This window comes from Mus musculus, chromosome 9 (assembly GCF_000001635.26).
Source record: "Mus musculus strain C57BL/6J chromosome 9, GRCm38.p6 C57BL/6J".
NCBI lineage: Eukaryota > Metazoa > Chordata > Mammalia > Rodentia > Muridae > Mus > Mus musculus.
Genome location: NC_000075.6, coordinates 96,677,523 through 96,690,127, shown reverse-complemented (window position 1 = coordinate 96,690,127; position 12,605 = coordinate 96,677,523). Strand labels below are relative to the sequence as shown.

At 44.8% G+C, this 12,605-nt stretch overlaps 1 protein-coding gene across 8 annotated transcripts in view; it reads left to right on the top strand.

Annotated features, from left to right (window-relative positions):
* The window catches only part of Zbtb38 (zinc finger and BTB domain containing 38), a 48,909-nt gene extending 41,548 nt beyond the window's left edge, over positions 1-7,361 (top strand). For 5 of the 8 annotated variants that reach the window (XM_006511191.4, XM_006511189.4, XM_006511195.4 and 2 more), the window contains one exon: positions 1,099-7,361. In XM_006511191.4, coding sequence (XP_006511254.1) covers positions 1,099-4,692 — 3,594 coding nt within the window. In that variant the 3' untranslated portion in view covers positions 4,693-7,361. The remainder of the gene's footprint in view (positions 1-1,098) is intronic. The other 3 variants (NM_175537.3, NM_001359959.1, NM_001359960.1) reach the window with 1 other exon arrangement.
* Positions 7,362-12,605: the final 5,244 nt, after the last annotated feature.

Here is a 12,605-nt window from a genome sequence, read left to right as displayed (position 1 = left end):
CAAAGAGTAGGCTGGTTCTCCCCAGGCCATGTGTGGAAAGGAGGCAGGGTGTCTCTGGTGGTCAGATCAGTTACAGACATTGCCACTCAGAAGAGAAGCATCTCAGAGGAACAAGTTAGAATGACTCCTTCCTTTCTTGCTGCTTCTCTGAGCAGATAGCCCTCATGTAAAGCTACCAGTCACTTATGGGAAGCTTTTAAAAGTAAATCAATAAATTGTTTCGGCTTTATGAATTATGTTTGGATCAGATTATCAAGGTTATCTTTGAAAACATATAGAAGAGGCTGAGGTTATGTCTCAATAGTAGAGTCTTGAACCAGCATGTAGAGGCCAGGGATTCAGTCCTCAGCAGCACACACATGCGCAATCACACGCACACACATGGGCGCACACATATATCAAATGAAGCCAGGTATGTTGACAAATGCCTTTATACCTAGTACTCAGGAAGCAGAGGCAGACTGATCTCTGTGGGCTCAATGCCAGCCTAACCTACATAAACTAGTTCCAGGCCAGTAGGACTTGGGATGTGACTCACTTAGCACATGTGATAGCCTGGTCATGGAGTATCAGGGGAGAACATTTGAAAGAAGACAGAGGTAGGTGGATCTCTGAGTTCAAGGCCAGCTTTGTCTAGATAACAAGTTACAAGCTAGTTGGAGCAAAATAGTAAGACCTTGTGTTACAGGGAGAAAGTCAGACAAAACGTGGATGCTTCTAAAAGACCACGATGCCGGTCAGCTCTAGAGTCTCTGTGCAGCAGCCTCAAGTGGGGACACCCTTTCTGCTTGGAGATACAGAAACTTGCCCTACCCATATTTGGACACATATACATAGCCAAGCCTTTGCAGAAGGCAGGGGAAGGAATCCTGGGAGAATTTCCAACTAAGCTACTTGCAATGGCATGAGAAACAGTCTGGGGCAAGAGGAAGGCTGGCCTTCTGTTGACTTCCAAGATTTAGGGAAAACAACAGGATGAGATAACCGGCTGAGTTCTTATGTGTTTAAAAAAAAAAAGTTTCCCCAGAAGTAGCACATAGCCTAGAAATGACCAAGGCACCTATGGGAGGCGCCCTGACCATTTGTTTCTTGTTTCAGATGACAGTCATGTCCCTCTCCAGGGACCTCAAGGACGACTTTCACAGTGACACAGTACTCTCCATCTTAAATGAGCAGCGCATTCGGGGCATCTTATGTGATGTCACCATCATCGTGGAAGACACCAAGTTTAAAGCCCACAGCAATGTCCTGGCCGCCTCAAGTCTTTATTTCAAAAACATCTTTTGGAGCCATACGATCTGCATTTCCAGTCACGTCTTGGAGCTGGATGATCTGAAAGCCGAAGTGTTTACAGAAATACTTAATTATATCTACAGCTCTACCGTTGTGGTCAAAAGACAGGAAACCGTCACTGATCTTGCAGCTGCAGGGAAAAAGCTGGGAATATCATTCTTAGAAGACCTTAGTGACCGCAACTTCTCAAATTCCCCAGGTCCTTACGTAGTCTGCATTACTGAAAAGGGAGTGGTTAAAGAAGAAAAAAATGAGAAAAGGCACGAAGAACCAGCTGTCACTAATGGGCCAAGGATCACAAACGCGTTTTCCATCATTGAGACGGAAAATAGTAATAACATGTTTTCTCCCCTGGACTTGAGAGCAAGCTTCAAAAAGGTGTCTGATTCCATGAGGACAGCCAGCCTTTGCCAGGAGAGAGCCAGCGTCTGCCATGAGGTAGAGCCTGTCCGCACGCTTGCTGAGCACTCGTATGCCGTCTCGTCCATCACTGAGGCCTACAGGAGTCAGCCTCCGAGGGAACAGGACAGCAGCTCATCTGCTAAAACAGGAAAAGAAACTGGTGATGCTCTTGCCACAAAAGCGAAGCCATGCCGAAAGCCAAAGCCCCAAACCCAGGATTCTGACTCAACCACAGAAAATATGCCACTCTCTCTAGTAACCTGCCCAGAGGTGAATCAAGAAAGAAGCCCACAGCCAGCTCCAGATCTGTCACACTCAGAGCCTCCCAGCAATGAAGGGGATATCCATTTTCCCAGGGAAGATGAAAATCAGCCCTCTGATGCTCCGGGTCCAGGAGCAGCAGAGGTCCCGCCCCTCGTTTATAACTGCAGCTGTTGTTCCAAGTCCTTTGACAGCAGCACGCTGCTCAGTGCCCACATGCAGCTCCACAAGCCGACCCAGGAGCCTTTTGTGTGCAAGTACTGCAACAAGCAGTTCACCACCCTCAACAGACTGGACCGGCACGAGCAGATCTGCATGAGGTCTAGCCACGTGCCCATCCCAGGAGGAAACCCACCGTTCTTGGAAAACTACCCCACTATTGGTCAAGATGGAACTTCATTCAGAAGCCCGGAATCATTAGGGCCAGAAAATAGGATTGGCGAACTATCCAGCGCGGGGAGTGCCTTGTCAGACGCGGACCACATGGTGAAATTTGTGAACGGGCAGATGCTCTACAGCTGCATCGTGTGCAAACGTAGTTATGTGACTTTGTCCAGCCTCCGGCGGCATGCAAATGTTCACTCGTGGAGAAGAACATACCCTTGCCATTACTGCAACAAGGTCTTTGCGCTGGCTGAGTACAGGACGCGACATGAAATCTGGCACACTGGGGAGAGGCGGTACCAGTGCATTTTCTGTCTTGAAACTTTTATGACCTACTACATACTAAAAAACCATCAGAAGTCCTTTCATGCCATAGATCACAGACTCTCCATCAATAAAAAAACAGCGAACGGAGGCTTGAAGCCTACTGTCTATCCATACAAACTTTACAGGCTCTTGCCTATGAGATGCAAGAGGGCACCTTATAAGAGCTACCGGAATTCTTCCTATGTAAGTGCTCAAGGAAGCAGTCAAAGGGGTGAATCTGCCCCTGATACGTTCATCGTTCCGAATCTGCAAAGCTCTGAAATGCCCACACTGGACTTCCAAGATGGCAGAAACACGTTGCCCAGCAGCCCTGCCGTGCCAGTGGAAACACCTTCACGGCAGGGCGCACCCACTTCTGCCAGAGTAAAAAATGCAGAAGGCATCAAATGGAGGAAGCAGGCAGTGAAAACCAATCTCGTCGATAACTTCGATTCAACTGAGGTGTCAGTTTCTTCCACTGGAAACACCGTCAGCGCCACCCTACAGACAGAGCCCGCATGTGTTTCATCTGTGGGCAAAGGCAGTGAGCACTCGGCCTCTGTGATCAGCTACAGCGGCTCGGTGCCCTCCGTCATTGTGCACAGCAGCCAGTTCTCGTCGGTGATCAAGCACAGCAACACCATCGCTAGCCTGACCAACAGCAACCACAAGTCCCCTTCACAACCGGTGGTCAGCCCGTCCCTGATCAAGGACAGCAAGCCCGAGACAGATAAAGCCAGTAAACCTGCAAGCAGACCCAAAAGCATTAAGGAGAAAAAGAAAACTGCTCCGAGTAACAGGGGAGAAATAACAGAGGAGGCAAAATATATTGCTGATCACGGAGGGTCTTCAGGCAAAACCACAAACGCTGAAGAAACCAGTAAGATTGAAACTTATATCGCAAAACCTGCTCTGCCCGGTACCTCCACAAATAGCAATGTTGCACCCCTTTGCCAGATAACAGTAAAAATTGGGAACGAAGCCATCGTGAAAAGGCATATCCTTGGGTCTAAGCTGTTTTACAAAAGAGGGAGAAAACCTAAGTATCAAATGCAGGAAGAGACACTGCCTCGGGAGAATGACCCAGAAACCCCTGGGGACAGCCCCCTTGGGCTTTGCCAGGCTGAATGTGTAGAGATGAGTGAAGCATTTGATGAAGTGAGTGACCAGGACTCCACTGATAAGCCGTGGCGCCCATACTACAACTACAAACCCAAGAAGAAATCCAAACAGCTGAGAAAAATGAGGAAAGTCAAATGGAGGAAGGAACGCAGGAGCAGAAGCCCCGTCGGCCGGTGCAGATACCCAGCCGAACTGGATCGTGCAGAGGTGAAACTGCCCCCAGATAAGGCCTTCGAAGAAGAAGAAGAAGAAGAAGAGAATAAAGAGATGCCCAAGCTGCAGTGTGAGCTCTGTGATGGCTGCCCTGATGGGGCAGCAGGGGCGGGAGCCGAAGGCAAGCCCCACCAGCATCTCACTTCGAAGCCTTACATCTGCGAGCTCTGTGCAAAGCAGTTCCAGAGCTCCTCCACACTCAAGATGCACATGAGATGCCACACTGGAGAAAAGCCGTATCAGTGCAAGACCTGTGGGCGGTGCTTCTCGGTGCAGGGGAACCTACAGAAGCACGAGCGCATACACCTGGGCGTGAAGGAGTTCATCTGTCAGTATTGTAACAAGGCATTCACACTCAACGAGACGCTCAAGATCCACGAGAGAATCCACACTGGGGAGAAGCGCTACCACTGTCAGTTCTGCTTTCAGGGTTTCTTGTATCTCTCCACCAAACGGAACCACGAGCGGAGGCACATCCGGGAGCATGATGGGAAAGGCTTTGCTTGCTTCCAGTGCCCCAAAATATGCAAAACAGCTGCTGCCCTCAGAATGCACCAAAAGAAACACTTATACAAGACCTTACCTAAGCAAGAGGAAACAGGCGACACGTGCCACGAGAACGCGGATCTCTTGGAAAGTCAGCTTTGCACTGATTCCGAAGACAGCGAACAAAAGGATGACATAAAAGCCTTTGCTGAAAACGTCCTTTGAGTGACAACAACAGTTAGAAATCTTCAAAATTGTTTGTGATTTTTCTTTCTTTCTTTCTTTTTTTTTTTTTTTTTTTTTTTTTTTTTTTTTTTTTTTTTAGTTTTTTAAGCTTAGTTTTGTTCACATAATAGTCACAAAGGATAGGGGGGGCAGTGTTAATTTTCATTTGTGTAAACTCCAAAAAAAAAGGATCCTAACAACTATTTTGGGTTTTATCATTTACTTCACACAGAATGAGTAAAAAACAAAATAGCTGAATCCTCTAACGACCCTAGTATCTTGTGAAGGCTAATGAAGTTCTTAGCTGTGGGATTTTGAACAGTGAAAACAGCAACGGAATTTTAGCCTAATTTAACCCTTTCTCACGAGCACTAATGAGGTCTGCTGAACTGTTGTTAGTCACTGGAGAGAGCAAGGGTCAGGATCATGAAGACAGCGTCTTTGAGACGTGCTAACGAGCTATGACAGGATTTATTGCCATTGAGTTTCTGCACTGTTAATCTTTGGTAAATTAATGGGTATTTACAAAATACTTAACAATATAACTGAAAATATGTAATGGATAACCTAAAGTAGGACATTCACATATCATCTAGAAATACTTTTCTGCAACATAAACCTTGTAAAATACATATATGAATCACTATAACTTTTAGCTGTCTATATGTCCCTTGTAGAGAATCCTAACGAGCAATAGACCTCAGAGAATGAGGACTGCTGTAGAAATCAGTAGAGCACTTGGAATCTGACTGGCGAGCATGTGTATGCTGCTCAATGGAATGCTGTGCTGTTCCCTTGAAGTACAGCTGAGCTGTTATTAGAACTGGTCCACTCAAGTCACACAGAACATAGGTCATGCCTTATCTATGGGGAAAGCCTTCCCAGACTTACCTAAGCTTACCTAGGCCATATAATCCTCTGCAGTGGCCTCACCTCAGAGAATGAAGAATGGTCAAATTCTTCAGAACTCTCTGCAGTCTTCCAAGGCCATGGATGTTGGGGGCTACCCTACCCAGACTTAAGGGGTCAGATAATCCTGATATCTCCCATTCCGCTGAATCAGCACGCAGGAGGTTGAGAGCAAGACACACCTCTGTGGTAATCAAGTCTCAGGCACTTGGAAATGGCAGAAAGCCTAATTCCTCAATCTTACACATCCTTGGAGATAATGCAGCCCACAGGTACATAGTGGTTAACAACAGGCTCTTGTCCCCCACTGATAACATGGGGACAAGGGGACCTGGTGACCTCCTTTGCCTCTAACAGCAGCACTGTTTCTGAGGGTTGGGGAGATAGAATATGGAAGGACAGGGCTCTGTCCCTTACAGACAGGACTCAGAAGCATCCACAAAGCCAGATGCTCTGTCCTCATGTGTGCAGACATTAGCCCCACTTACATTTCTAAATAATTTTTATATTAACATGACTGTCAACATTGCCTTCAGAAGTCTGCTTGCCCTACAAGTATTTTTTTTTCCTGTGAACTAAGATCCTGGAAAGCTGGAACTCAAAAGATTCTTACTGTTAAAACTTCCAGAATAGGAGGGAGGGAGAGCACACCCTGCCCTTCCAGCCCCAGGATGGGCAAAACTCAGAACAGTTCAAGCAGCCATTCCTGTTCAATGGGTTTAGTAGATGGAAAGCCAAGGCTGGAAGGTTATCAGAGGACTCCTGTTTCTCGCACCAAATGTTGTGTTGTCTCCATGAAGAAGGCTTAGTGTGGTTTGGGGTAGGCAAAAAAAAAATAATAATAATAAAATAAATAAAAAAATATTTAAACACCCAGAACAAACAAGGACATGATTCAAGGTGACCTTGTATACTGTAGCACTTTGCTGTTAACCCCAGTATGTATCTGCATTTATCATTTGCTCATCTACGTCCACCTACATACAGTATTATATACTAGAGGAGATGGGGAACTGCAAGCAAACTGAGCTTTGTTTTGTCCGTTGTATATATGTACACCCACATCATTTGAGTTTTGTTGAGAGAGTCACAAAGGGCTTATGAAAATCACTTTTGAATTAATAACTAGATGACAAGCAATCCTGTGATCCACTAATTTGTTTTATCTCAGTTATAATTATAAAAAATTATAGGTTTAAGTTGTTTTGATTTAACTACAAAAATAATTATATGTATGGATGTCTCCTGGCCCTTATATGTGGATATTTTTTAAGTGGACTTGTATGCTGATAATTCTAGACCAAAGTAAATATGGCAGAATATTTATACATACAAATAATTTTGCAAATATTTTCTATAATTGTATTATTCGTTTAAAATGTTGATAGCTTGTGTTAGTTTCAGGGAGGGGTGTATATTTTGATAAAATACTTGACTTTGTATTTCTGTACATTCTATACAATTTATAGAAGAGCCATTTTAAGACAACTGGTGACGTTTTTGTTGTTGTTGATTGTATAAATGTTATGACTGGTGTTTAAGTTTGCATCGAGTACGTAAAGACCAAGTAGAACTGAAGTGTAAACAGTGGACATACTGTATGCCATACGAGATATACTGTAACTCACTGTCTTCGCATCTGTATTTTGGTTAGGAAATATGATTAAATGCAGATGTTAAGGGTTGGAAAGGTCTAATTTTATTTTTAGAGATAATGAATATAAATTTGTTTTGCTTGATTAAAATAGCTTATTCCTACATTAAGTGTCTTTTCTAAGTGACTTACTGTTAATTCTTCTGTGTAGCTATTTCATCTTTATGAGTCATGGCTTTGTTACATACAACACTCATTCACCATAACTGTTTCCTTGCGTGTATTTCATGGAACCTACATGCTTAGGACTCATAAACTGTGATATTAAAATAGGGACCAGACATAGTGGCAGATTCATTTAATCCCAGCACTCAGGAGGTAGAGGCAGGCAGAACTGAGTTTAAAGCCAGCTGGTCTACATAATGAATTCTAGGCCAGCCAGAGCTACCAAACAAACCAATCCGAGGGGGAAGGGGGAAAACCTGAATAAGAGACATCAAATACTTCCGGTAAGTGTTGGGGATAAGCCTGATGTTATGGTACCTCAAAGTGAAATCCTCACTTGGAAGTATTACAGAAAACAAATATTTACTGAATTCCCAGATGCTTAGCCATGTATTTGGATCTAGGCATTCATTATTAACCCCCAGCTCTGAAGAAATCCCCATTACCTGTTTTGTAGTGACTTCGAGACAGTCTCACAGCAAGGCAGGGAGTTTGAACTTTCTTGACTCTTTCAAGAAAAATGCTTATAAGACACTGGAGAGTGAGGGGACAAGACAAAGTCGTGCAGCTTTGAAATGTTCTAGATCAGTGGTTCTCAGCCTTCCTAATGCTGCGACCCTTTAATGACCCCTAACCATAAAATTACTTTCATTACTACTTCATGACTATAATTTTGCTACTCCTATGCATTGCATTGTAAATATCTGTGTTTTCTGATGGACTTAGGTGACCCCTGGGAAAGGGTCCTTCGACCCTCAAAGAGTTCACCGCCTGCAGGTTGAGAACCACCATTTTGTAGACTTCTGTGAAATGGGCTTGAAGGAGGCTGTTTCCAGATTGGTGTCATGTGAATTGAGCGCTGAGTTCCTCTTCTGGGCCAGGGATATTGTCCCATAAAACCTACTATAGCTTCATGCTGTTATCAGCTGGCAATATTTCACATGAAAGGAATCCCATTGCCACAGACTAACTGACTTAGTTAGGGTTTTACTGCTGTGAACAGACACCATGGCCAAGACAAGTCTTATAGAAAAACAACATTTATTTGGGGCTGGCTTACAGGTTCAGAGGTTCAGTCCATTCTCATCAAGGTGGGAGCATTGGGCAGCATCTACGCAGGCATGGTGCAGGCAGAGCTGAGAGTTCTACATCTTCATCTAAAGGCTGCTAGTGGAAGACTGCCTTCCAGGCAACTAAAGTGCCCACACCCACAGTGACACACCTACTCCAACAAATGGTGCCACTCCCTGCTCCAAGAATATACAAACCATCACACTAACCTTAGCCAGTTATCCGGTGGCAAATGCAGGCAATCATGAAGGGAAATGTGAAGAGGGTTCTAAGCTCGGCAAATACAATCCACCAACACAAAGTCAATTTTTATTTTTACACTTTCAAGTGGCTACTTGTAGCATCCGTTTTCTATTTGTAGGGCAAACAACCCAGATTTACCCCAAAACTGATCACCATTATCGCTGCTTTTTAAAAATGTGTTATCTAGTTGTACAACATTTTAAACAGTGAAGCATCCTGTAGCCAGGCGTGGTGGCACATACCTTTGATTCTTGCCCAGAGGCAGAGGCAGGTAGATCTCTGTGAGTTTGATTGAGACCAACCTGATCTACATAGTGAGTTCCAGGACAGCCAGGGTTATTCAGAGAGACCCTGTCTCAAAAAGTAAGAGCTGGTGAGGATTAGAAAAGTACCCACATTAAAACCGGTCAGGTGAGGCAACCCCATTGCTACATAGTTTTAAACATATTTTAGTCAACACCTGGTTGGTGTAGCTTCTTTATGACCTTCACCCTCTAAGGTGGCAAGGATGTCTCCACTTAAGACTTTTGTCTCTATCTAAGAACTTTTTACCCTCTCTCACTAAACTCTGGCCATCTACTGACTTTACCTTCTGGTAGGAATTCTTTTTCCCTCCCTGGTTTACATCCTTTGACCCTGATTGTTCATCACTGCATTATGGTCACTGAGCATGATGTTGGTATGCAGTAATCTCTCCAACTATAGACAATGGATGAAAAGCCTAGCCATAATTGAATTGCTATATTTATTAATTAGCAGTAGCAAAGATGTCAATTCCTTTAAATGTTTTTTGTATGCCAAGGAGATGGCTTAGTAAAAGCACCTGCAGTCAAGTCTAACCACTGGACTTGATCCCCAGGACCCACATTGTGGAAGGTAAGGACAGAAGGGTGCCCTCTGACCTCCTCAGGAGCTGTGATGGAACATAAACACACACACAGAGACACGCACAGACACAGAGAGATACACACACACCACATACACATACACATACACACACACAGTGGTGGTCTTTGCTACTTTGTAGTTTCTTCTTTTTCCCACACTTCTTAGTATTGTGCATTGTATCAAGGCTTGGGCCACAGATACATGAGGCAGCGTGTATGTATGTTCCAGGTACTTAAGTCTCATGAAGGAGGCTGATGAAGCAACAAAGAATTAGGAACTAGAGCCAGCCGGGTGTGGTGGCGCACGCCTTTAATCCCAGCACTTGGGAGGCAGAGGCAGGCGGATCTCTGAGTTCGAGGCCAGCCTGGTCTACAGAGTGAGTTCTAGGACAACCAGGACTATACAGAGAAACCCTGTCTTGAACCAAAAAAAAAAAAAAACAAAAAACAAACAAACAAACAAAAAAACAACTAGAGCCAGAGTTCCCAAGGGTTCAAAACCAGAGAAGAAAGAAGACAGAGCCCCTACTTCAAGCTCAGGTCCATACTGGTATGATAGGGACAAAGGAACCATAGGTGGATATAAACGCCTGTGTTTGGGTGAGCCTGGACAGGCAGTCAAAGGACACCTTAACACAGCCCTGAAGTTCTCTTCTGACACATGGGGCTGCCTGCGAGGGACTGGGTGGTAGGGGGATGTGGTCAGAAAGGTGCCAAGAATTCATTCCAAAGTAAGACCCCTTAGTAGGGTTTGCACAGAAGGGTATCTGGTACAGATCTGGTACATTTGAGGATCACTTCTTCCTGCAGCGTCATGAGCAGACCACTAGACAGGGAAGGTTGGAGACAGGAGAGCAGATGAGAGATTGTGAGTGGATGGGTGGGAGGTGGTGGTGACAGGATAGAAACAGTAAGGGCATGTTGCATTCTGGACATATGTTTTTAGATCTTTTGATGTGGACGTTTTCAAATGTGCAGCTCCCATAGACCCATAATCCCATGCCAGTGACTCAACACCAATCACGGTTTAGCTGTGCCCTGTCCTGCTCTCCCTCTCCATGTCATATGTACTAATGCCTCTATGCTCATTCTAAAAAGTAAAGTAAGCAGGGGGCTGGAGAGATGGCTCAGTGGTTTAGAGCACTGGCTGCTCTTTCATAGGAGCTGGGTTCGATTCCCAGCACCCACATGGTGGCTCATAACCATCTGTAACTACAGATCTAGGGGTTCTGATGTCCTCTTCTGGCCCTCTCAGGCACTAGGAATGTGCGTGGTGTATGTATACATACATACATACATGCAGGCAAAATACTCATATACTTAAGATAATTAAGTCTAAAAAATATGTTTTAAAATTAATAGTTACCAGCTTGGAAGACTGTTGTCAATAAAGTGCTTGCCACTCAAGCCTGACAACTTGACTTTGGCTTCTCAGCACCAGTGTAAAAAGCTGCATGTCCCTGTGGTTCAAGATGTAGAACTCTGGGCTCCTCCAGCACCATGTCTGCCTGCGCACTACCATGCTTCCCATCGTGATGATAATTGACTAAACCTCTGAAACTCCCCAAAGTAAAAGTTTTTCTTCATAAGAGTTGCCATGGTCATGTTGTCTTTCCGTAGCAAAGAACCCTAAGACATCCCCTCACTTGATCCCTCCTGTTCTCACCCCTGCCCCTCCCACACTGGTTTCCTCCCCGACTCCACCCATGATGTCTATCCTACTTCCCCTCCTCAGTGAGATTCGTGCATCCCCACCTTGAGCCCTCCTGCTGACTTAGCTACTTTGGGTCTATGGGTTTTACCATGGTTATCCTTTACTTTTAAAGCTAACATCCACTTATAAGTGAGTATATACCATGTTTGTCTTCCTGGGTCTGGGTTACCTCACTCAGGGTGATCTATTTTAGTTTCATCCATTTGCCTGCAAAGTCCATGATGTCATTGTTTTTAATAGCTGAGTAATATTCCAGTATGTAAATGACCACATTATCCATTCTTAAGTTGAGGGACATCTAGGTTGTTTCCAGTTCCTGGCTATTATGAATAAAGCTGCTATGAATATTTCTTTTAAAAAAGCTGCATGCCTTTTGTTCTACTTCTGGGGAGACAGAGACAGATGGGATCCCCACAACTCACTAGCCAGCCCGCCCAGCCAGTGAGCTCCAGACTCAGCAAGGGAGCTTGACTCAAAGGCTAAAGTGGAGCACCATAAAGATACCTGATAACAACCTCTGCCTCTGTGTGGGAGTTCATGTGCATGCATGCACGCGCACCCACACACACCACATATCACATCAAAAAAATGTTACTTCATGTTAAATTTCATCAGCTCGAATTTTTTTTATTATCTTGGACTATCGAGATTGCCATGACCGTCTCGGCTTTGGACTTGACCTGCCTGGGGTACTGGGGAATGATGAAGGCAGGCACACATGCAGAGAAGCTGGGACTGAGCAGCTGATGCATCGGCAGCAGCTGGGAAACTCAAATGAGTTTATTAAACACAACACACACGAGGAGGTAGGTTAGGAGGAGGTGGGTTAGCTCATCTCAGTGGGGTTCTCTGTGTGACCTGAAGGCATCTGAGAGAAGAAAAGCTGTGGCTGGGGCTGGTGAGATGGCTCAGTGGGTAAGAGCACCCGACTGCTCTTCCAAAGGTCCGGAGTTCAAATCCCAGCAACCACATGGTGGCTCACAACCATCCGAAACAAGATCTGATGCCCTGATCTGTGTCTGAAGACAGCTACAGTGTACTTACATATAATAAATAAATAAATAAATCTAAAAAAAAAAAAAAAGAAGAAGAAAAGCTGTGGCTGATACTGCACACAGGACCACCATCTGCACATGGACCCAGGGAAGGCCTTGCCATGAGTCTTAGGCTCATGGGTGTCCCCATGTCAACTATCCATGTTTCCCCCAGGCTTCCTCTGCTCACTCAGAGAGATAGATGGTTTAGTGGCTAACAGAGCATACAGCTCTTA